Below are 24,073 nucleotides of genomic sequence, written 5' to 3' on the forward strand. Positions count from 1 at the left end.
ATATATTATTGGGGCTGGAGAGATGGCTCAGAGGTTAAGAGCACTGACTGCTCTTCCAGAGTTCAATTCCCAGCAACCACATGGTGACCCACAATCACCTGTAATGAGATCTCGTGCCCTCTTCTGACCTGCAGGCATACATGGAGGCTGAACACTATGTACATAATAAATAAATAAATGTTTAAATAAAAAGAATATATTATTGGAAAAAAAGGGAGAAAGTAGTTCCAGAGATTATTGACTGTATCTACTGTGCTATACCATCTTGCCAGCCCCTCTTGGCTGTGCTGAAATAGTGCAGCTCATCTTCTTCCTATTATTACCGTGTGCCATTTTGTCTGTGTATCCATCTGTGTGCTTGGTGCCTGCAAAGGTCAGAGGAGGATATTGGTCACCCCTGCAACTCAAAGTTCCACTGGACCCCCAGTTACAGATGGTTGTGAGCTAACCACAAAGGGTGCTGAGAATCAAACTCAAGTCTTCTTTAAGAGCAGCCAGTGCCTTTAGCCACTGAGCTATCTCTCCAGCCTCAACTACACATTGGCACGGGTGTCGAGCTGGGTAGGTAGTTGAGTGGGTTAGGGTAGTTGCTGGAGGACCTGAGTTCAAATCCCAGTGTCCACATAAAAAGCTAGGCATGACTTTATGGAATTTAACTTGGCACTGTGGGGGGGGAGGGGTAAAAGGAAAGAGAGTCACGGAGGTTTACTATCTACTGCCCTATCTTCACCTCAGTAAGAGACCATGTGTCAGAAAGAGAGAGAGGGAAAGAAAGCACAGGACACTGGACATTGTTGTGTGTACCGGTGTGTGCACAAACATACACACGCAATAAAAGCTATTTAAGAAGAAAAAATCTTCAATAAAAACATTTTAAAGCATAAGCATAGAGGTGTTTGGATTTGTGCTGAAGTTAGGACCATTTTAGGTGGTAAAACCTCCAAAAACAAGAGCTAGTCTTAACCGTTTTCTCCCATCCAGAATAGCTGATAAACAGTCTGCATCAGTTGGGCCCAGTCAGCAGCATTGTGTGTTTCTAGCATCCCACAAACACTGGAAACAGTAACGTGTGCAGTAATAAAGCAGAAGTGTACACAGTTGAATCTTTTCCTATGGTTTAGGAGATTTGGGCTTCTGGCACAGCTGACCTGGTCATCGTTCATTTCATCTTGATATCTGAGCCCATGTGCTGGTTCCTCTGAGATTTCTGTATCCGGTGATGAAAGACTCCTTCATTGCTCTTGCTGGGGAGTGGATTGAGTCTAATACAGTGTTATGAGTGTCCACATGGTGGAGACATGCTCACACTCCAGGGAAGCTTCGCCTGTCCCTGGGAGAAATCCTATTTCCTAGCTCCCTGAAAAGCGCAGATGTTTGTACCGCCCTTCTGCTCTGCAGAGCTTGTTCCTCCCACATGCGCTAGGGTTTTGAGTGAGCGTGGACAACGTGTAAGTGTTAGCACACCCCTGTGGCTGGAACCTAAGAACTCTGCTCATTCAGAATGCTTTCTACTGTAGGAAGCGTAGGCATTACTTAATGCTCTTTCTGCCTGGAATATTCTAGAACCCTTGCTAAGCCCGCCTCCATCCGTGAAAACACAGATGGAGGGTTCCGCTCTGACTGATTTTATATGCCTACTGCAAGGCAAGCCATTTGATGTCTTTCCAACCCACTTCTTTTTCTTTACATAGACTGCCAGCTGTGAGTATAAGGACTGGTCACTTTTCCCAGAATCTGTCCAACAACTCATTCTTTGAGACAGCTGATGGAGTAGACAGTGAATGAATGAGACACTCCACCTAGAGTTTCAGCCCCACCCAGTCTCTTGTGAGCCCTGTGATGTTGAGCATGCTATCCAAATACCCCAAACTCCTCAGTTTCCAGATGCACACGTTAACCTTCCAGTTAGCCCTCCTGCTGAGGTTGTATCCTGTTACAGATGCTTAACTAACAAAGGCACAACATTTCTACCAGAATCTAGGTGCCCTATTGGCCTGGAACATCGGGGTACTTGGAAACAGCACATCGACCAGCTCGTATCCAGCTGTTTATTTGGCATAGGGCAAACATAGTCTCAGTGGCTAAGCAGTCTTTATTAGGCCAGAAGCTCATTGGGGAAAATGTTTACAGAAGTTGGCAGCAGATGCATTCAGAAACCTGCTGTGGAGGTAAGATCTAGTTTCTGAAACCCTGTGGCTGTGTTTTCTACGATGCAGGGCCCTGGCTTGGTATAGTTGGTATAGTTGTGTAGCTCGTGTTCTTTCTAATAGAGAAGAAGCTAAAGTGACAGACGAAGGTGTCTCTGAGCAAGTCTGGGTGTCCTGAGTCAGTCCTGTGCTCAGATCCTAAAACTTCCTGGTGCCATGTGGCACAGAATAAAATTATAAGGGCAGACTTAGCATCCATATGTTTGAAAGGAATTTTTTTTTTCCTTTCAAAGGCAGAACTGGGTTGTATAATCTTCTGAGGTGTAAATATACATCCCTTTCTGGAAAAAAAAAAGATGGCCATAGAAGACCCTCGGAGGTTGACCCATCCATCTCCCGTGCCTTACGCAGCTTTGGCCCCCTCTGCCCTTTCCTGCCTCTGGCTGTGCCATGTGTGCCTTCAACAAAAGCTGAGTCTTATGTCTGAAGTGCTCTGTGCATGGGACATGGCTCTTCTCCTTGCAGCTCTGTGCATGGGACATGGCTCTTCTCCTTGCAGCTCTGTGCATGCGACATGGCTCTTCTCCTTGCAGCTCTGTGCATGGGGCATGCCACTTCTCCTTGCAGCTCTGTGCATGGGGCATGGCTCTTCTCCTTGCAGCTCCTTCCCCAAGTACGCCTGTCTGATTGTGCTGAAGAACACCACCCCAGAGACATGCTCCCCTAGCTAGGGTCTGCTTCTGTGGGCCTTGGCTCATCCCTAAACAACCAGGTTAGCCTTTCTCATATGAGCTGTCTGAGGACAGGCTGGTGTCACATAATAGGGGTTAAGAACAGGAGACTCCTGAGGGTTAACCGTTGCTCTACCAAATGGACGGGAACAAAGTCTTAATATTGAAAATTAGAGATGGTGCTTGGCACCAGGCCAAGAGTCAGCAATACTCAAGTACACATGTGTATATAGATGCATACATGCACGTATGCATGCATAGACAAGCCTGTGTGTTTTCTCTGTAGGAGCGTGTCAAAGGAGGACATTGCCTATTACTTCCCTAAGTCCAAAGACTTGGGCATAGTAGGCATTTAGTCTGTTTGTGGTACCCACCCTGGCAGGACCTTGGGCTTGTGGAAATTCATCCTCACCAGCTGAAAACCCAGTGGTCCTGGTCACTCTGACCACTCAGAGAAAGGCAGCATGTCCTGTGGTGTCATCTAGTGGCCAATAGGGATATTGCTGCGGCCCCACTGCTTTTGAGTGCTGCAGCCAAGGCCACGAGGTTGCTTCTCAGCTGCTGGTGGCCAGCGTGGGAGAGAAAACAAGGATTCCAGCCGTGTGGTCTGCAGCACTGACATCTGCATGGCCTGAGTTCCCGTACTCAGTGGCAGGCAATACTCCATCAAAAGAGGGGTGCAGGTCTCTCCTGGGAGATACAGTTCTCGGAAATGAAGGACCCTGGCTTGCTCTCTCAGTCCTTCAGGATGTGCCTCAGTCAGCCCAGAATGATGTCATAAAAAGTGACTTGAGTTTTAAATAGTGGCGCTATATTGTTTACAGTTCCAGAGGCTCGAAGGTGTGAAGACTGGATTCCAGTGAGGCTTCTCTTTCTGGTGTAAAGATGGTGGCCATGTCTTAGCAGGCAAAGGAGGAAAACCCTGTGTTTCCCCTTCTTAGAAAGATGCCAGTCCCAACTTGAAGCTCTGTTTGTAAGATTTCGGGGAGACTAAATTACCTCCCTTCCCTAGGGTCCTGCCTCCTGATACCAGCACAGGTGTTCGGTCTATTCAGGATGTGTGTCTGCTTGGCTTTCCCTCCCCCCATGGCTGCCAGGTCCTCAAACCTCTGAGGTCATTTGAGATTGGAAGTGCCTGTGACAGGAGTGGCAGAGCTGTATGTTACTCTGCATGTGCCCGTACATGAGTGCTTGTGATGTGTATGCACATACCTGTGTGTGGAAGGGATCCTCACACATTGTTGGACACAGTGGCAGTCCCATAGTAAGCAGTTCATGAAATGAATGAATGCTTCATTTGGCCTTAAGAATAGACCAGCTAGGCTGGGACGGTTGATGGTGCATGCCTTTAATCCCAGCACTCAGAAAGCAGAGGCCAGCCTGATCTGCAAGAGATAGTTCCAGGATAGATAGGGCTGTTACACAGAGAAACCCCCATCTCAAAAAAAACCAAAAGGAGGAGGAGGAATAGGAGGAAGATGATGATGACTACGACAATGATCAGGCAGGCAGTGATGGCACACACCTCTAATTCCAGCACACACCTTTAATTCCAGGCAGAGGCTTCTGAATCTCTCTCTGAGTTCAAGGCCATCCTAGTTTACAAAGAGAGTTTCAGACTTACCAGAACTACACAAAGAAACTCTTTGAGGTGGGGGATAGAAGACCAGCCCCTTACCCTGGATGAGTGTGTGTCTGAAGTCAAAGTCCCTTTGAGCATGAGGCCCCAGCCACCTGTTCTTGTGGTTTCTTAGCTTCCCCTGTGCTGTCACTTGTGCAGGAAAGAGCAACAGCACAGAATGCAGCAGGCCATTTGCCCAGTGGGCAAGGGCACTTGTCCATCCTCCATTGAATGTCGAGGGCTGTTGTGTGAGGTGTCTCACCAGGCAGCCGGCAGGTGGCAAGTCTGGTTCATAGCTTGAAAGGCTCTTTCTTACCTGGCCTCTCCTCCCACTGCCTTTTTAGGACTGGTCTCAAGCGACTTGCAGGCTTTTGTTATAGGCAGACGGATAGGAGAGGAAGAAGTCTGTGTGTGTGTGATTCCTGGAGCCGAGATAAATGACCTGTGGGAAAGCTATCCTGCAAGGCCCTGCTTCAGGCCATCTCCAAGAGGGTGTGGCAGGAATCTGATCTAGAAAGGACCCCAACTTGTAAGATCCTGCCAGCCAGCCACTAGACTGGAGAAATTAGGAAGATTGATCATCATGGGAAGAGAGGGGGGTCTCTTTCCTGGCACCTCTTTGTGTTCACCAACCTTCAGGTTCTCTGAACCCCATAGTTGCGGAGTTTGACGGGCGTTCTCCTGTGTAGCTGGCGAGTGTTTAGCAGGCATCTCCATCCCAGCCCCTGGTGTGCCCTGGGGTATGAATTTTACAGGGTGGATCACTCGATATTCTTTTTTATACTGAAACTGGATCTTTGAAGCTACTCTCTAGTGTAAACCTGTAGCCCACGAACTCACACTCGGAAGGGGGAAGGGGCGTTTCTACATGCAGGGAATCTGACTCTGTACCTTTGGATGCATTGTCAAAATGGGGTACTAACCCCAGCTCCAAAATTCAGATTTTTATATGGTATTGTTCTCTTTTAAAATAATTTACTTAGCCTTTTATTTTATGTGCATTGGTGTGAAGGTATCAGATGCCCCAGAACTAGAGTTACAGACAGTTGTGAGCTGCCATGTGGATGCTGGGAATTGAACCTGGCTTCTCTGGAAGAGCAGCTGATGCTCTTAAGCACTGAGCCGTCTCTCCAGCCACATGGTACTGTTCCTAAAGGCCCTAAAACATTTGAAAGCCCTGGAAGACATGGAAAAATGGTCGCCCCTCTGCTGCTTCTTTCCCTTTGGGGAAGTGTTGCAGTGTGTCCTTACTGCCTTCCTGTATGCTGTATCCTCCTGCCACCCCTCTGCTCCTCTGATGGAAAGCAATGCTTGGCAGAGCCCTCCTCTCTCTGCCCCATGCTTTGCAGATGAGCCTATGTTGAAGAGAGAACTGCAGCTCCACATTGTTTCTCGCTAAACCTTTGTGCCGCCCTCTTCTAGAAAACCCAGCTCATGTTAGCTTTTATCTTAAAAGTGAGCCAGTGGCGTTGCAAATCCCTTCCCGATTGCATCTGCCCAGCCAGCAGTTAGAATGGCTCTGACAGATTTATGGTGGCAAGGTTGGAGAATACCAGATTGGAGTGGAGATGAATATGAGGAAAAGCATCTGGATGGATTGGGAGTGTCTTGGCCCTGAGACAGTAAGCCCATGCTGGAAGACTCAACAGGAGGCTGAGACTGAGTGTGCCTAGGCCTTGATCAAGATAAGAAGCCAAAGTTTCCTTGTGAGCAACCTCCCATCTTGCTGTGCTGCAGATATTTCCCAGTGGGAGTCACAGGACCTGCCAGTCTTTGCTTAGGAAACTGCTTCACTTTCTCAGCCCATTTTCCATGTGTTAAGGGCCAGGTAGCTGTATCTCTTGGCTTCTGGGTCCACATTTTCAAAGATGTGGCCATGCTGCTTCTGAGCCCAGGACCAAACAGGACCCCCAGGGATTGGAGGATGTTAGTTGACTTTAGGGAATTAACCATGCTGTCATGGAGACATACAAGTCCAAAGCCTCCAAGGCAGTCCAGGGCTCAAGTCCTGGGACCATCCACAGACATGATTCCCTCCTCAGGATCTTCCTGTTTTAAAATCTACAGCTTCTTAGATGAGCTCTCTCCTCTCTCTCTCTCTCTCTCTCTCTCTCTCTCTCTCTCTCTCTCTCATTATCTGTGTTAAATGTGAATTCTCATCATAGCATCTAGACTAGTGTCTGGCTGGATTTCTGGGTATCACAGCCTAGCCAAGTTGACATATATAATTAGCCACCCCAGTCTGTCACAGGCCTTATGTGGAATCATGAAAATGAGTTGTCTGAGATGGGAGATAACTCACCTGTATCCCACAAACAGAGAACAACATGGCAAGATGTCAAAGCGAGAACATCCTGTAGGGAGTGGGATCATGGATGAGAGAGTCTTTGGGTACCTCAGAGGAAGCATTGTACCCCTCTCCAGGACCCAGTGTCCCAAAAAGTCTCACAAGAAGCAGTGGGTTTGTTTCTTCATCTTATTCCTGAGCTAGTGGCAGACAGACACACTGGCCAGAATACCTCTGGTGACTGACGCCTTCTGAGACTCAAATGTGAAATGATACGCTTGTCTAAGGAGGGACCTTCATGTCCTTATAGCTGTAAATCATAGCTTATAGCTGTAAATCATAGCCATATCTCCTTCTTGATTTGGGTGAATGGGACCAGGGGAGTCTGGGTCTCTCTTCCCAGAGCTGTGTCTGTAACCAGCTGGTCATCTCTTCTGCAACTGGGCATTTCATATATTTGAGCAGGGAAGTTTAAAGAGTGAGGGCAACTGAAGTCGTCAGAACCTAGAGAAGAGCAGATGCGGTGTTGCCTCTGTGGAGGAGAGGAGAGCTGTAGAGTCGACTCACCATGAACACACACGTGTCTACTTGCCTCTGGTCACAGGTTGGGGGGGTGTTTGTGGTATTCCAGGTATATGTAAGGACTGTCTCACCTATTCTTCCACTGGCCAGCCAGTTCTTTGAGATGGAGACCAGTTTCATTCCCTAGTTACCATTTTTATTGCTGTTGTTTTGGTTGGTTGGTAGGTTGGTTGGTTGGTTGGTTGGTTGGTTGGTTGGTTGGTTTGGTTATTTTAAGACAGCGTTTCTCTGTGTAGCCTTGCTATCCTGAAACTTGCCCTATAGACCGGCCTGGCCTTGAACTCACAGAGATCTGTCTACCTCTGCCTTCCGTTGCTGGGATTAAAGACATGAGCCACTACTACTTGGCTCCCTCTTTGTCTTTAAGGAGTCTGAATCTTAGAAAGGTTAAGATACTTGGCTGGTTCACATGGGTAGCAATAGCTAGAACCACGCATTCCCTGAAGCTAGGTTCAAACCCTGTGCGCCCAGGTCTTCTCTAGTGTGACTTCTCACTTGAGGAAGAAGATTATGATACCCCAGGGAAGGTAGAGTTATTAGCTAACTAGGGTGTTCTGAAGGGTGGGGCTCAGAGCACTGGCCTGCTAAGAACTTTAAGAACAGGAAGTATTCAACTGATCAACATGCATAGAATAAATACCTGTGGGATGCTCAGACATACACAGGACATCTCTATCACACCCCTTCCCCAAGGTACAGGAGTCATTGCAGAAGAGAAGGTGGAAAGATTGTAGGAGACAGAGGACTGGGAGGACCCAGGCAAACCAGTGTTTTCTAGACATCAAAGGACAGCTGTGCTCATGAACACACATCAGCTGTGGTTCCCTGCATAAGACCTGCCCAAGCCTAAGCCAGTGGACATTCCAGCCTGGGGGATGGAGAAGGCCCATGAGCCCCTACCCCTGACTGATGAGCTAGTGACAGTTGAAGGCCACTGGGGGAGGTATAGTGAATAGTCAGTTTTCTTTAAGGGTAATAGTCAGTTTTCTTTAAGGGTGTGACCATGCACCAGGTAAGTGTGGGTGGTCCTTGAGGGTTAGCCTGCATTGGAGGCCCTGGGAAGACAAGGCAAGGCCCTGTCTAGCATCTGACAGTGTGTCATTATCCCCATCCCAGAGACGTGAGAACTGAGTGGAGAAGTGTCTTGTCCCATATCAAAGAGCTGCTAAGCATTACAGCCAATTAACCAAGCTTGAGGCCTCAGCAGCTGAGATGCCAGCCTTGCCTCTTCCAGTGCAGCCCCCTGCTAGATGCTTCTAGTGCTCCCCTCTCCAAAGCCTGCCCTTCCTTGGATTGGTAGAGAAACAACGAGTAAGACGGGGTATTTGAGTGCTTGCTTGTTGGGTAGTGTCTAAGATTTGCTTTGTCCTGGTGCCACATAGCCGAGAATCACCATGGGCTTCTCTTCCTCCTGTTCCCACCTTGCTAGTGCCAAGATTGCAGGCCTATGTCAATACGCCCAGTTTTCATGGCACTTGAGGTAGAACTCAGGACCTTGTCTGTGCCAAGCAAGCACTCTCCCATCTGAGTTGTATCACAGGATAAAGGGTTCAGTGGCACATTGAACTGTGGCTGCTGAGACCCACTATAGGCTTACTGCTCACACACCAGCCATTATGCCTTCTTGTGTACAAAGAAAGCAGAAGTTGAGAAGGCATTAAAGGTGGCTTACAGAACTCAGCTTTGCCCCCAGCCGTGTTTGAATGGTGCCTTCAGCTTATCTAGTCATAGCTCTTGTTTGTGGGAGTAGAGGCATTGGAGCAAGTTAAAGAGTTGGGGGGGGGGGCGGGAAAAACAACCGAACACCATCAGGGACTCCATCCCTTAGTCTGTGGATCACAGCTGTTATTACTGCAGCTCCTGGTGTGTTGACTGAGGACAGATTGTGTGTTCTGTAGGTGACAGTTATTAGCCCCATTTCTCCTCTGGAGCCTTTCTCTCATATCTCCACCCGCCTAACCGAGCACCCCAGGTGCGTTTGGTCCTCATCACTATTGGCTACTGTCCATCAGCAGAGATGACTGGTTTGCCTGTGTGCTTGGTCAGTCACCTGGCTTCCGAGTAACTCCTGGCTTCATCCCTCCGCTGCCATAGCTCCAGCAGCTGCCTCGCTGTATAGGAAGAGACCTGTCCACGTACACATCTGTGTCCCATCTGCTCCCTCTGGGGACATACCTGTGTCAATTATCCTGACAAAGAGGAGTTCTCCCAAGTGTTATGAATGCAACTAGCATGCCCAGCCTATGTGGCCCTGGCAACCCAACCCAGCTCCATTGCAAAAAGCAGCAAATGCTCTTAACTGCTGAGCCATCTCTGCAGATTCTGTTTCTTGGCTTGTAATACATGCTTATGAAATTTTACTATTGTATGTGTCAATAAATGTATGAGCTAGATTTTTCACCCCAACCCAGCCTTCCCTGCTGATCCTTTCAGATTCCTCCTGAAGGTCCCTCTCCTATGAAGCCCTCTCTGGTGCTTAGCCCTGCTTTTTACCTTTGTTGAGCCCCAAGCAAGCAGCTGTAAAGTCAAGGACCTGGATTCTTGTACCCCCAGCATGCAGGCTGTTGTCTCCCTCAGAACAGCAGCTCCCTGAAGTCCTTGTTGAAAAACAGAATGCCACAGCGTTAAACATGAGCCGCCTCCAGAACAAATACCTACCTGTAGCCCTCCTGTAGCCAGCCCGCTCTGCAGCCCTCCCCTCTCCCAGGGACCTCCTGACGTCTGTTTCCTACCTCATGATGCAGTCTGCAGTAGAGGCACATCTCAGTTGCCAGCCAGTGGCCCCTCGCTGCATGTTCTCAGGGCACCTTGGCATCTCCCTCAGCTACAGTTTTGATAAGGGCAAGGTGAAACTTGTATGGACTTCAAACACAGTGACACACAGTCGTTCCCCAGTGTCGTAGAGGCGGAGGCAGTTCCCCTGACCTGTCTGCAGAAGTCTGAAGAGCAAGAGACACTGGGTGTCTTCTGGTTCTGTCTCCGAGGGCTCTAGTCATCTTCTGGAGAGGACAGAGAAAACTCAAGGCCAGCATCCATGCTCCTGACTGTAAAGGAAAGTGAACTTGTGTCATGTGATACTTTGGTAGATCAGAAACTTTGGGACAGCAAGTTACAGCCATCCCAGAAGCATAGCCAGTAGCTCTTAGCATGTTGGGTGTGCTTTGTGGGAGGACTTCGTGTGGTCAGGAATATGTATGCATGTAGTGGTCAGAGGACAGAGACTGGCTGTTCTCACTTGCCTGCCTTGTCTAAGGGTCCCTTGCTTGCTGTGTTACCCAGCTGGCTAACTCACAGGCTTCCAGAGAGTCTCCTGTTTCTACTTTCCACTTTCGATAGTGGGGTGCTGGGATTACGGATCCTCACACTTCCAAGTCCAGCTTTTGTGTGGATTCTTAGAGTCCAGATTCAGGTTCCCACCTGTATGGCTAGCGCTATCCCGAGCCCAGGAAGGATTCTTCTGACAGTGCAGAGGCTGTCTGATTTATGACATGCCTGTGAGGCCACCGCATGTTGTCCCCTGTGCTGAGTTCATCGTGACTGATGCTCCTCACCCATGACCTCCCCAGCCTTCTGGACCTCCACCAGGTGGACTGCTCCATGGCCTGGACATCTCTCAGTCTGGACTGCTAGTCGGCTGATATTTCAGAAGGGACCTGAGGTGGAGGCCACAACTAGATCAGCTTCAGCCTAGGTCGTGTTAGCATGGGTGGACATTGCCTCTCACCACAGAGGAAGCCAGGGCCGGTTACCGAAGATTTCTGTCTCAAATCATCATGACAACTAATTCTTAGGGAAACAGAGGCCTATCTTGCTGATTTCAGGCAGGACTTACAGTGCCATTTCCGACAGGCTCTTCCCAGGTTAGAGTTCCCAATGTGCCTGTTTTAAATAAAGATTTTGCAGAAACAGTGGCCAGGGCATTTTTAGGGTATTGAATTATAGTCTGTAATACTAGTCTGGAAGGCGTGGTTGTTTTCTTATCTCTTTTCTTTCTTCCTTTTTTTGGGGGACAGGGAGGGGAGTGTTTCAAAATGGGTTTCCCTGTGTAGCCTGGTTGTCCTAGAACCAGCCCTGTAGACCAGGCTGACCTCGAACTTAGAGAAATCACCTGCTCTGCCTCCCAAGTGCTAGGATTAAAGGCATAAGCCACCACACCTGACATTTCCTTATTTCTTAAATTTAACTAATGTGTTTGTATGTTTTGCCTGTCCATGTGTCTGTACCTAGTACCCGCAGAGGTTAGAAGAAGACATTAAGTCCTCTGGAACTGGAGTTCGGGACAGTTGTGAGCCACCATATGGGTGCTGAATATTGAACCTGGGTCCTCTGGAAGAGCAGCCAGTGCTCTTAACCACTGAGCCATCTCTCCAGCCCCTGGACACATGACTTTTGCAGAGCTAGAAACACAGACGAATTCATGTGAAGATGGGCATCACCTATCAGTGGAATGGGTTTGTCAGTGGCCACCATGTACCACATGAGTATAAAATATTAATATAGACCAGACCTTGAGGAAGGGAAGGAGCCAAGAAACTCAATACTTATTGCACAACTTTCTTATAAACCTTAAAATGCTCTGAAAATCAAAATATTTCTTAAAAAAAAATTAGTCTCAACCCTGCTAAAGACAGCCAATGACCAAGAAGCCATGGTTCTGGAATGTGTATTTTTTTTCTCTGAGTCCCTGCTGACTCAGGTGCATCTGAGTGGTGAGACTTCCTGGGTATCAATGCATCTCTGACCAGCACATTTCATGCCAAGAAGGAACTTAAAAGAAGGCTTTGTCTAGAGAGCGGTCTCCTGTGTGTGTTAGGATGCCTCTCATCTTTCACAGTGTGGACAGAAAGCTTCCTGCTGGTGCTAGAAGTATTTGCTGCAGTCCACACTAACAGTTGAACCACAATAAAGAGAACTCAAGACAAATCCCCAGGTACAGGGCCAGCCCGTTTCCCAAAGCGGGCAGCGTTTCTTCAGAATGCTGTATGATAGTTCCCACTTTAAACAAGCGTTCTCATGGATCATGATGAGTATTTTATGCTTGCCCATTTACTTAAATAGGAGGTGCTAAGGACACTCTGGTTATAGCTTTGAGCTTTCTGGTCCATTTAAGGATGCATTTCATTCACATAGTTTCAGCTTTTCAAAAATTAAAATTCTTGAGCCAGAGAAGTGGTTTCTTGGGTAAAGGTGCTGGCCACATAAGCCTGAGTTCTCTCCCCAAACCCATGGATGTAAGGAGGAGAGGGGCTAGGGCCATGGCTTGGGGATTAAGAGCACCTGTTGCTCTGGCAGAGGACCCAGGTTCAATTTCCATCACCCATGTAGCAGCTCACGGCCACCACTAACTCCATTTCCAGGGGATCCAGTGCCCTCTTCTGGCCCTGAGAGGTGCCAGGCATACATTTGATGCCCATACAGACACAAATGCAAGGCAGCCACACACATCAGACTTTTTTAAAGGTAAGATGAGAGAACCAACTTCACAAAGTTATCTCCTGGCCTATAGACACATGCACATACACACAAATAATAAACAAGATTTTTGTATGACTTATGTACTTGTTTGTGTGTATAGGTATATCCACTTTTTTTTTTTTTTTTTTTTTTTGGAGACAGGGTATCCCTATGTAGCCCTGATTGGCCTGGAACTTTCTATGTAGATTCAACCTAACCTGCAACTCAATCCATCTGCCTATGTGTCTCCTGCGTTGGGATTAAAGACATCCACCACCACCCATGGCCACTGTATTTTTTTTAAGAATTTATTTGTATTGGTATTTTGCCTGCATGTATCTCTGCGTGAGGGTGTCATATCTTGGAGTTACAGACAGTTGTTAGCTGCCATGTGGGTGCTAGGAATTGAACCCATGTCCTCTGGAAGAGCAGTCAGTGCTCTTAACAACTGAGCCATCTCTCCAGCCCCTGGCCATAAGAATCCAAAGGGCATGATGTCTCTCATGTGGTGATACACGGCCATGACCTAGAGGTCAGGTGTAGGCAGGAGGATCTCAAGTTTGGGACCAGCCTGGGCTGCAGAGTGAGACCCTGTCAAAAAACAACAACAAAAAAAAAAAAGCAAATAGATCTAATAGAGGAACCTGTGTTTTTATGCTAGTGGTCACCCTGTGCTGGGCAGAAGTCACCATTTCTGTTGGTCAGTATTTGGATCCTCTAGTTGGAGTGTATGGTCTGACTGAAACAGCCAGGTCCAGGTCCAAACGCTGCCAGAGGATGCTGATGCTAGCTGGTTATAAGGAGTTTATTTTGTTGTAACCCCCACATCCCAAATGTGCCTTCTGTTTGCCTTCAGGGTGCTCTTCTATACCTGGTTTTACCGATAGAAATGACTTAAGTCTGCTATACCTGTTTCCCTCAGTGAGGGTTTCTGGGGCAGGGGCTGAGGCCATGCAATTACTCCTCAATGCCAGCCTGTCTTTTCCCGCTGCTGCCTCTGCTCCTGAGGCCTGCTGAGGCTTCATCTGATTAGCTCAGCAGCCTCTTTCAAGGGCTCCCTGGAGGGGTGGGATCTGTTGACGAGGGCCAGCCAGAGTAGTCTGCAGGCCTCCTGGGCTCACTCCTAACTGTGGCTGCCCCGCCTGCTTGCTTCTCTAGTCTGTACAACCAAGCCGGGCCTCCATACCTTTCATCTTAACCCGGACTTGCTGATGGATGTGGCATGCCACAAAGCCAAGGAAGGTGCCGGTGTCCTTTGAGCCGAGAACCTCCCCAGTGAGGATCTCAGCTCAGGGATCTGGAAGCCTGTTTGCCAAGGCTATGTGCCCCACGCTTAGTGCCGAGGTGGCGTAGTGTGGCTGCAGGTGGCTGCTCCAGTCCTCGGAGACGTCAAGGAGGATGAAGCTAGAGATGTAAGTCGAATTCCCACTTCCTCCTGGAAAGAGGAGTGGTGGAAATCTGGTGAGGTCCTGAAGAGCCCCCAGGGACAGCAAAAAGCAGTGCAGAAAGGTAGGAAAGGTGTCACAGATTCCCTGGGCCCCAGGTGTTGGGAGGGTTTCCCCGAATGGCCGAGAAGAGTGTGCGTGTGCGTTCAAAGAATTGCCTCCAGCAGGCCAAGAGTGAACCCCGAGTGCTGTCCTACCTGCCCCGCCCTTGCCTGGGCAGTGATTGTGCCTGTGTCACCTCACTGGGGTCATTCCGTCCTTTCAGCACAGGGAAACCTGAGCAAGCCATGCTGCCCTTGTGTTTCCTCCAGAAACTGCTGTTGGTTTGGTTTTGTTTTGTTATGTCCGTCTGGGCGACCCCTCGACAGGAAGCAGTGCAGTAGTATCGTCGATTCCCTTTGACTTCATTTAGAAATACGTAAGAGCATGCAGTGAGGAGGATAGGAGAATCACTGAGGGAACGGCAGGGTTCGCTGAGTGACGTGCGCCTTGCTACGTCAGCGTGCTTCACTGAAAACTGAGGACTTAAGTGCCACCATTTTATAATCAGTACGAAAAAATTGGCCCCATTTTTTTTTTGCGACCTTATTTTTGCATTTCAGATGCATCATCTTAAGCCAGACCCAGCAGCTGCCCACCTTTGGTAAAGGTTGGTGTCTTCAAAGGGATTAGGCAGCTCTGCCAGGCTAGGGTTCAGCTTGTCCTTCTGTGACCCAGAGGGAGGTTTATCCATCTAACTTCTAAGAGGCCCTAAGCTAAAAGGATCCTTTTACAGGTTTGTCCTGAAACTCAATTTACATCCTAATAAACTGGCAGAATCAATGTCACACTGGGCTGCGGCCCTGGAGAGCGCCTTGAAAGCACGTGTTGTTTGGCTGTTAAAGCGTGGGGCTCAGGGGCTCACCTCCCACTCTCGGCTCTGTGCGACACTGTATCTGCTGATATCCTGGCTCGTGTCTTTATGTTGATGTTGGCAAGGCATCTCACCTAGGCATAACTGTTTCAGTCCATTTGCCTATGTTCGTTTCTATACTGAAAGTGTGTCCAGAAGCTTGCAGACAAGCTGACAGGTCTTTGAAGAAAAGCAATTGTCAAGCCTGCTGCGTTTTCCCTCCTCCCGTTTGGGCTTTCATTTCTTGCAACTGGGGAGGTCTCTCCTTGTTCCAGCATGCGCAGCTGTAAATGCACGCTACTGGAACGAGGCCGTACCTGTTGGGTTCCTTCCAGTCCCCTGCCACCTCGGCTCTCCACAAAGGTGACTTTTTTCCTGGTGAGGGATCCTGAGCTTGTGTGTGGTACCGAGGCAGACTGGGTTGATCTTGAGCCTTGAATGTGGCTCACAAAGCCAGTTTCATTGTGTTCTGTGGTATTATTACATCACTGCACTTAAAAGAAAAAGCCATCTCTTCACCAAGCCTTGGGCTCCGTGTCTAGTGGTTTTTTTTTTTTTTTCTTTTCCGATGGATCCTGTGGGATTTCCAAAGCTTTTTCCATACCCAGTGTCAGTTTAAGAGGGGTTTTTTTTGCAGCTGGGCAGTGGTGGCACACACCTTTATTCTCAGTACTTGGGAGGCAGAGGCAGACAGATCTATAACTTCAAAACTAGCCTGGTCTACAGAGTGAGTTTCAAGACAGTCAGGGCTACACAGAGAAACCCTGTCTTGAAAAAACAAACAAAACAAAACAACAAAAACCACACAAAGTTCTTTCTTACAGCCAGAACGTGGCCTTTGCAGTGTTCTTGGACTTGGTAAGGTCTACCCTGATCATTCCATGAAAGTCAGGGCGGCTCAGCCAGCATGAGAACTGGTTTCTGAAGAGCCTGTGAGAGAATAATATTTCAAAATATATGCTCACCAGAAAAGCATTAGGTGTGTGAGGGTCAAGAGAGGAAGCACAGAGTATGCACCTGCCCTTCTAAGGAGCCAGAGATCAGTTCCTACCACCTACATGAGAGGGCTCACAGCTCAGACAGCTGCCAGGGTCTCTGACCTCCTTAGGTACCTGCACATGTTTGCACATAACCGCACACAGACACACACACATACACGTCATTAAAATTAAATGAATAGGGGGCTGGAGAGATGGGTCAGCAGTTTAGAGCACTGGTTGCTCTTCCAGGATATCCGCGTTTGATTCCCAGCGCCCACACGGTGGTCCACATCCATCTCTAGCTCTGTAACATCTGTAACTCCTGTCCCAGGGGAACCCAGCACCACCTTCTGACCTTCCTAAACATGGCATGTACATGGTACACAGACATTCATACAGACAAAACATCCAAACACATAAGTTAAATTTAAAACTGTAAATAAATAAGTCTTGTTAAAAATAGGGTATGAGGGCTGGAGAGATGGCTCAGCAGTTAAGAGCACTGATTGTTTTTCTAGAGATCCTGAGTTCAATTCCCAGCAACCAGATGGTGGCTCACAACCATCATAATGAGATCTGGTGCCCTCTTCTGGCCTGCAGGGACATATTCAGGCAGAACATTATATACATAATAAATAAATAAATCTTTAAAACAGGGGGGGGGGAGAGAGAGAGTAGTTAAAAATGTTTTTTAAAAATTTATTTAAAAAATAGGGTATGAAATGATGGTGACATGGAAAAGCCAGTGTGCTCCTTGACACTGAAGCCTGTCACTCACCTGCTTGGTACCTTCCTGTCTCTGCATCTTACTGCACTAGGGAGGTCTCAACCCCTTCTGCGTCCCCATGCATTTCCTCAGTCCCCATGCAGTTCACTATTCTCCTGTATCTCTGGTGTTCCAGCCATGCACGGTAAACTCATTTCTTTTCCTGCCTTGCCTCTTCCATTTTCCCTTCTTTGTGCTGTGTGGTTCCGTGTGCCTGGAGGGACCTTTTCATTCGCCAACCCCAGTGTCCCCTGTAGGACCAGCTTTTGCGGCCGTCTGATACCTGTGGCTGCCTCACCCCAGCCCAAGTTCCAGCCTCTCCCACCTTCATGATAGGCCTGTTTGCAGTGAAATATTATTTTCCTCATTCCCAATAACTTTGAGTCCCACCAGGCAGAGGCCAGGTTTCTCACTTCTCTGGTCCCACCCAGGCTGCCACAGGACCAAGTGCTTGTATTTGTGTGTAAGAGACGATGTAACGGCTGTGATGTAGACACTTGGAAGAGATGATGGAAACATTATCTATATGAATTATGAGATGGTCCTGTTCAGGGGTCTTGGGAGCTTTGAAAGATGGGAACAAAGGCCTTCATCACTGTCACTGCAGAAGCCAGATGGGCTACGTGGGAATCATTCCGCAACCTGCAAAGTAGGCAGGAACCCATGTGGCAGATACAGAAGTGACTCGGCTCCTCGTTGGGTCGTATGCTAATTGTTTGTGTCCCCAAGGAGGAGAAAGCTGTGGTGCTGGGGCTCTGGGACTGAGCCCTGGATCAGCTGTCTCCTTAGCTTGTAACCTTGGACAAGTCATTTCATGTCCCCATCCCATGTGAGCCTCAGATAGAACTAGCAAAAATGAGGTAACTTCCCCGCCTCTTCCCAAGCCCTCAGAGCATGAGGCTGTTGAACGTCTCTGAGCCCTGGCCAGGGTTATAGATGGACACAACAATGACGCTTCTTCAGAAAGCCAGGCATTCGTATAGGAATGGCTTTGCTGAGGCAGAAAATAGAAATATATGCAGACGGCCACCACATGGCCCCATGGATAAAGGTGCTTGATGCATGAAGGCGAGAACTGGCTCCGTACAGTAGTTTTAGACCTCTGCACCCCCATACACATCACACACATGCACACACACATCATATACATACATACACACTAATAATAATAAACTTAAAATTCTTCTCTTCGTAGTATGTGTGTATGCGCGCGCACACGCGTGTGTGCAGTGTTTTGTTCATGTGCATGGGTGTAAGTGTGGCTCAGAGGCTCTAGTCTGTCCTAACATCCCACCTCTGAAATGCTCAGCAGACCCACTTCTCCTCAGCAGCAAGCTGGGGGGTGGGGGGACATCCACTTGCCCGGGTGCTTGTAATTGCCGAACTGCATGTATTGTTTCACCAGCAATAAAAATCCAGCAGGGAAATGAATGCTGCTAAAATTAGTTTGTTTGTTCTTTGACAAGATCTCCCCAGTTGGAAAAAAAAATGTGTTTATCTAACTGGCAGGGTGACTTGGCTAGGACCAAGATCAAGGGCTGGGTTCATGGTACAGGAGAGTGTGCTAGGAAGAGCTCCCCAGCTTTCTTCGCGAGGGCATCTTCTGAATGTTCAGCCTCAGCCTCCAACAGAGGCTGTGCCTTTCGGGGGAGGTGTTCTCCCCTTCTGCTAGTTGGACTTGCAGGCTGCCCACTCTGTTATACACTGGTGGGCAGACAGACGGCTGGACAGATGGGTGGGTTCTGGGTACAGTGGCAGATAGACGTTCCATTTGCCTTGCTTTGTATCTTAGCTGTCAAGTTTGCTAACATGTGTGATCACAGTATATTTAATTTACACATAGAATTGGGATGAGCTAGGGGTATGGATTTGAACAAAATAATAGACCCAGCATTCGAGGAGCACGCTGTCTCCTGAGAGAAAAGCATTAAAAGGCAGTTAAGCAAATGAGTGTTTAACCGTAGATGTGATCGTATCGTTTTTACTTTAGTTTCCGTTAATATGTAATTCATGTGCCATAAAACACACCATTTCAACGTGTATAATTCAGTGGATTTTCAGATTGCTTTTTTTTTTTTAATCATACGGCTGGGTGAAAAGTTCAGTCTGTTCTGCCTTGTTGGCACAAGCACAAACACTTGGTTTGATTGACTTGATGAGCAGGTGTGTGTGTGCATGCGCGCATGCGTGCATGCACATGCATGTGCTACCACACAAACAATGAGGCTCCTGGGAGGACTTTGCTTCTCTGCCCCTTACTTGGCTACCCTGACTCTGCCAAGCAAACTCTGCACCTCTCAAGTCTGTCCTCCCCAGAAAGATAGAAAGCAGGTGCAGTCAGGGTTGGCCAGGACTTCAGGAGCCACTCTATACATAATAAGCTGAGGAGCCACGTGCAGGAAACCTCCCATGATTCAGTGCAGCCAGCGAAGTCAAGCACACAGTGACTCCTGAGACTCTGCGCTCCATGTCATTAGACTTGAAATAGCAAAGTCTTACTTTTGCAGAAACCTAGTCGATGATCTAATGGGGCCTGTGCACAATCAAATGGATAACTTCACTGTTCTGCCTAAGTTTAGCTCTGCTACCCAGCCTCCTTTGGAAATGAAGAGGACCGCCACCTAACCAATCCCTACAGGGGGTTAAAGGGGGGGGGGGGGACTACCTAACCAGTTCCTGTGGAGGGTTAGAGAGGATCACCTAACCAGTCCCTACAGGGAGTTAAGGGGGGGACCACCTAACCAGTTCCTGTGGAGGGTTAGGGAGGACCACCTAACCAATCCCTACAGGGGGTTAAAGGGAGGACCACCTAACTAGTCCCTGTGGACAGTTAAAGGGTGGACCACCTAACCAGTCCCTGTCGGGGGTTAGGGAGAATCACCTAACTAGTCCCTTGGTGGGTTAGGGAGAACCACCTAACCAATCCCTGTAGGGAGTTAAGAGGAGGATCACCTATCCAGTCCCTATGGGGGGTTAAGGGGAGGACCACCTAACCAATCCCTGTGGAGGTTTAAAGGGTGGACCTCCTAACCAGTCCCCGTGGGGGGTTAGGGAGACCCAGGTAGAATGAGGCACAGATGCTCTGTGCTTGAACCTCTGGCTAATAACTCTGCTCACCGGAACTCTGGTTTGTGGACTTTAAGGCACCTCTTCAGAAAACTCTGGAGGTTCTCCCCTACACACACACACACTCCTGACAACACTGAGTTCAACAGAACACAGCTTGAACATTTCCATGAAAGTAAATGAGCATGCGTGTCGCTCCCAGAGTCTGGTGGGAAACCCCTGAGGACAGCAGTGTTGAAGGTGAAACTGGACTCTGTTCGTTCTGTAAGACCTCTGCCGCTGCGGTGCCTGACTCTCTGGGAGCCTGTCTCCATCTTCCATCTTCTCCTGCCTTCTTCAAAAGCTCGCCTGCTTTCTCCATTCCATCGTCCGTTCGCCCACAGCGTGCTGGGGACTCAGTTCTGTTTACATGAAGTCGGTAAAAAGCACCTGCTTGTACCATTGCTGACATTCAGAAGCATGTCATGAGTGCGTCTGACAGCTGATTTTATTCACCAGCCCCTTCTGCTTCACAGAGCCCCAGGAGTTTGGATTCGTTACGCTTGGCCTGCTTCCCCCACCCCCCCCCCCCCAGATCCTACACTGAATCAGCAGCTGAGTTTTCCTTGGGCTGTAGTGACAGAGCCTGAGGAATCTTTCCTCTCTGCTTTGAGTGCGAGGGATCCACGCAGGGCTTCTGGACACAATGGCAAGACTATGTACAGCTGCTTTTGACCTTATACATGTGCCATCCTCTTCTTTCAAAGGTATATGACCGATGGCGGGCTTGGCCTCTACACTCGTCGCCTGAACCGGCTTCCTGATGGGATGGCTGTGGTGCGCGAGACCCTACAACGAAATACCTCCCTGGGCCTTGGAGATGCTGACAGGTAGGCAAACTGCTCCCGGATTTAGCTGTAAGCAGAAGTCACTTGAGGGTGGCCTGCAGCATGCTGGTCATGATCTTGAGAGAGTGGGTGGGTGTGCTCTTCAGCCCAAAGGAAAGCCGGGTGGCCCTGAGGTTGCACCTGAACTAAGAGCTGGTACAAAGATTAGCAGAGAGCTGCCGTGGTCCCTGGGTCTTGCTTGTATATGGTGTAAGGTGTGTGTATTTGGTGGTGGTGCTGGGAGTGGAACCGGGGGCCTTATGGAGTCTGTGAGGCGTTCTACCACTGAGTTATGTCCTCGACGCTAGCTGCTGCTTCTGAAAGCAAGAGCAGAGTTTGGGCTTGGGTGGTTTTCTTGCTGTTGTAGCTGTTCCTCCGCACCTCTCAGCCAGCAGGCCCCAGGGATCTGCTCACTTCTGCTCCCATTAGTCAGCTTTCTAGGCATGGTACCTTGAGACTTCCAGAAGGTCTCTGTGTAGAACAGAGATCAGGCCATGCCTGAGGAGGTTTGGGCAGAACTGCCACCTGGAGTTAGGTGGTGAAGCTTAGGTATGGATGCAATGGACACAGTGGAGAACTGGCATTAATAGGGGTCGGTCAGAGACAAAATGAACCTATGTCCACCCTACCATAAAGACTGAGTGTTTGGCATCAGGGTTTCTAGCCCTGACTCTGGCTTAAACCAATTCCCTGGCCTTGAGCAAGCCAGGAAATGAGCGGTCTGGACTGTATGATTTGCCAGCTCTGATGTGCTTTCTGGCTCTCAGTGTACAGCTTGGGTACTCGTTAGCTGAGTGTTCAAGGGTGTTCCCACTCACTTGACTTCCTTCCACGTCTGGGCTGGAGATGGAGTGGGGAACTTAGACACCAGCGTGCGATTTGAAGTTCCTGTGTGATTTTAGCGTACCTCTCTTGGGTTCTGGGAAGCCGTCCTGTGAGGCAGGGCCACTATCCTGCTGTTCTCCGAGCAGGCGAGGGACTAGAAAGATGACCCAGGGGTTAGCATATTTGCTGTTCTTCCGGAGGAGTTTGATGCTGAGAACCCTTGTTGGGCAGCTCTCAAACCCCCTTAACTCCTGAGGGTCTGATGCCCTCTTCTGGTCTCTGTGGGTACCTGCATGCCACACACATTCCACACACTGATAGACACACACACACACATACACACACATATTTTTCTTTTAAAAAATTCTAGGTGAGCTATGCAGCTCTATGGCTTACAACAGAGGAACAGGGCTACGTTGTAAAGAGACTAATACTGAAATATTGCCCAACAATGCAAGAGGAATCCTCGCAGTCTCTGGATCAGTACTTCTCACTCTTCCTCATGCTGCAACCCTTTAATACAATTCCTCATGCTGTGGTGACCCCAACCAGAAAATTATTTCATTGCTACTTCATAACTCTAACTTTGCTACTGTTATGAATCATAACGTAGATATCTATGTTATCCGATGATCTTAGGCAGCCCCTGTGAAAGGGTCTTTTGACCCCCAAAAGGGGTCAGAACCCCTGAGTTGAGAGCCGCTGCTCTGGGGCAAGGCTAGAAAACCTGAGTAGGGGGTAGTGCTGAGTTAATTGTCAAGACCTCAGGATCTGGCCCAGTGTCTATAACTCAGCATATCTTCCTTTGAGTCCCCTGGTGTCCAGTGTGGTCATTTACACCAAGGATAACCAAAGTTTTTTTTTTTTTTTTTTTTTTTTTTTTTTTTTTTTTTTTTTTTTTTTTTTTTTTTTTACCAGAGCTCTTTCTGGAGTTAGCTTTTGTTTCTGCTATTCTAAAAAATTACTGGTTTGAAAAAAATTCATACAAAGGCTGAGGATACTTAGTTGGTTGAGTACTTACTCAGCATGCACGAGCCCTGGGTTTGCTCCTCATTAGTGCATCCAAACAAACAAACAAACAGAAAACTAGCTAGATGGTGGCACACACCTTTAATCCCAGTACTTGACAGGTAGAGGCAAGCAGATCTCTGTGAGTTCCAGGCCAGCACAAAAATAGGGGGAAGGAAAGGAGGTGAAGGGAAGGCAGGACAGGGATTAGCTGTAGAAACTTCTGAGAGCTTCTCTTTTTATTTTTAATTTTTATGAGTATGGGTGTTTGCCTGCATGCATGTATGTGTATACACCATATGTATGCAGTACCTTCAGAGGCCACAAGATGGCGTCAGAGCCCCCTGGAACTGGAATATAGGGGTTGTGAGCTGCCATGAGGGTGATGGCAATCAAACTGTGATACTCTACAAGGGCAGTCTCTCAAGCCCTGAGAACTTCGCTTTCTAAAGTATAAACCCTGTGACTGAAATCTTTATAGTAAACTGCACCAGGAGAAAATCACCATCTGCAGAACTCCCCCTGGTGGGGTGCTTCTCCTCATGCTGTTGTGGTTGGATAGTATGCATGTTTGCAGGTCTCACGAGGTCAGCCTCCCCGCAGTAGAAGCCTTCAGGATGGCCATTTATCTAATGCTTCACTGGTGGACTAAGAAATCATCGTGCATGACAGCTGAGCCTCTCTTGCTTCTTTTTGGAGATTCCAGGGTAGGATTGGAAAGACGGAAGCCATTTGTTCCGTCACCTCATTTCAGCACCAAATGAACAGTCTCCCCATGCCCGGTATGATAATTTAAGGACTAAGCGGATTGCAAGCCAAGTTAACTTGAGGGGCGTGCATTCTAGGTTACCAACAGGGGTATATTTGTATCCTTGTGGAATGGACTAACTTTCTGTAAACCCCACAGCTGTTGTGAATAGACCGTGGGGATGCTGCTCTGCTGGCTAAGGGGACATAGCTGGGGTTTTATTTCTTTCTGTGTGTGTATGCATGTTTGTGTGGGCGCACATATGTGTGTAGGTACATATATGTGTGTGTGTGGATGGAGAGGCTCAAGAACATCAGGTATTGGTCCTCGGGCCAGAAAAGGGTGTCAGGTATCTGTCCTCTCTACCTGTGCCTTTGAGGCAGAGTCTCTTCCTAAACCTGGGCCTCTGGTTTTCTGAGCTAGGCGGGAAACTGGCAAGTCCCGGAGCTCCTCCTACCTTTGCTTCCCTGGGTGTTTACAAAGACAGCGTTTGATACACGAGTGTTTGCATCCAAACTCCAATCCTCATGACCTCACAGCCATGAGGTGTCTACCCTGTCCCTTTATGTTTCTGAGACTGGATGTCTCACAGACAAGTGGGCTAGGCTGGTGAGCTAGCAAGCCCCAGAATCCTCCTGGCTCTACCTCCCTGCAT

The 24,073-nt window shown here is 48.4% G+C and overlaps 1 protein-coding gene across 15 annotated transcripts in view; it reads left to right on the forward strand.

Annotated features, from left to right (window-relative positions):
• The window catches only part of Nav2 (neuron navigator 2), a 621,718-nt gene that overhangs the window by 486,567 nt on the left and 111,078 nt on the right, over nt 1-24,073 (forward strand). For all 15 annotated transcript variants that reach the window (XR_005974653.1, XM_041656370.1, XM_041656355.1 and 12 more), the window contains one exon: nt 20,718-20,840. Coding sequence is in view for 14 of the 15 variants with exons in the window: in XM_041656370.1 (XP_041512304.1) it covers nt 20,718-20,840 (123 nt within the window). In the remaining variant the exon portion in view is untranslated. The remainder of the gene's footprint in view (nt 1-20,717; nt 20,841-24,073) is intronic.

This window comes from Microtus oregoni, unplaced genomic scaffold (genome assembly GCF_018167655.1).
Source record: "Microtus oregoni isolate MIOR12 unplaced genomic scaffold, Mior012 000000F_ref0000247, whole genome shotgun sequence".
Lineage (NCBI taxonomy): Eukaryota > Metazoa > Chordata > Mammalia > Rodentia > Cricetidae > Microtus > Microtus oregoni.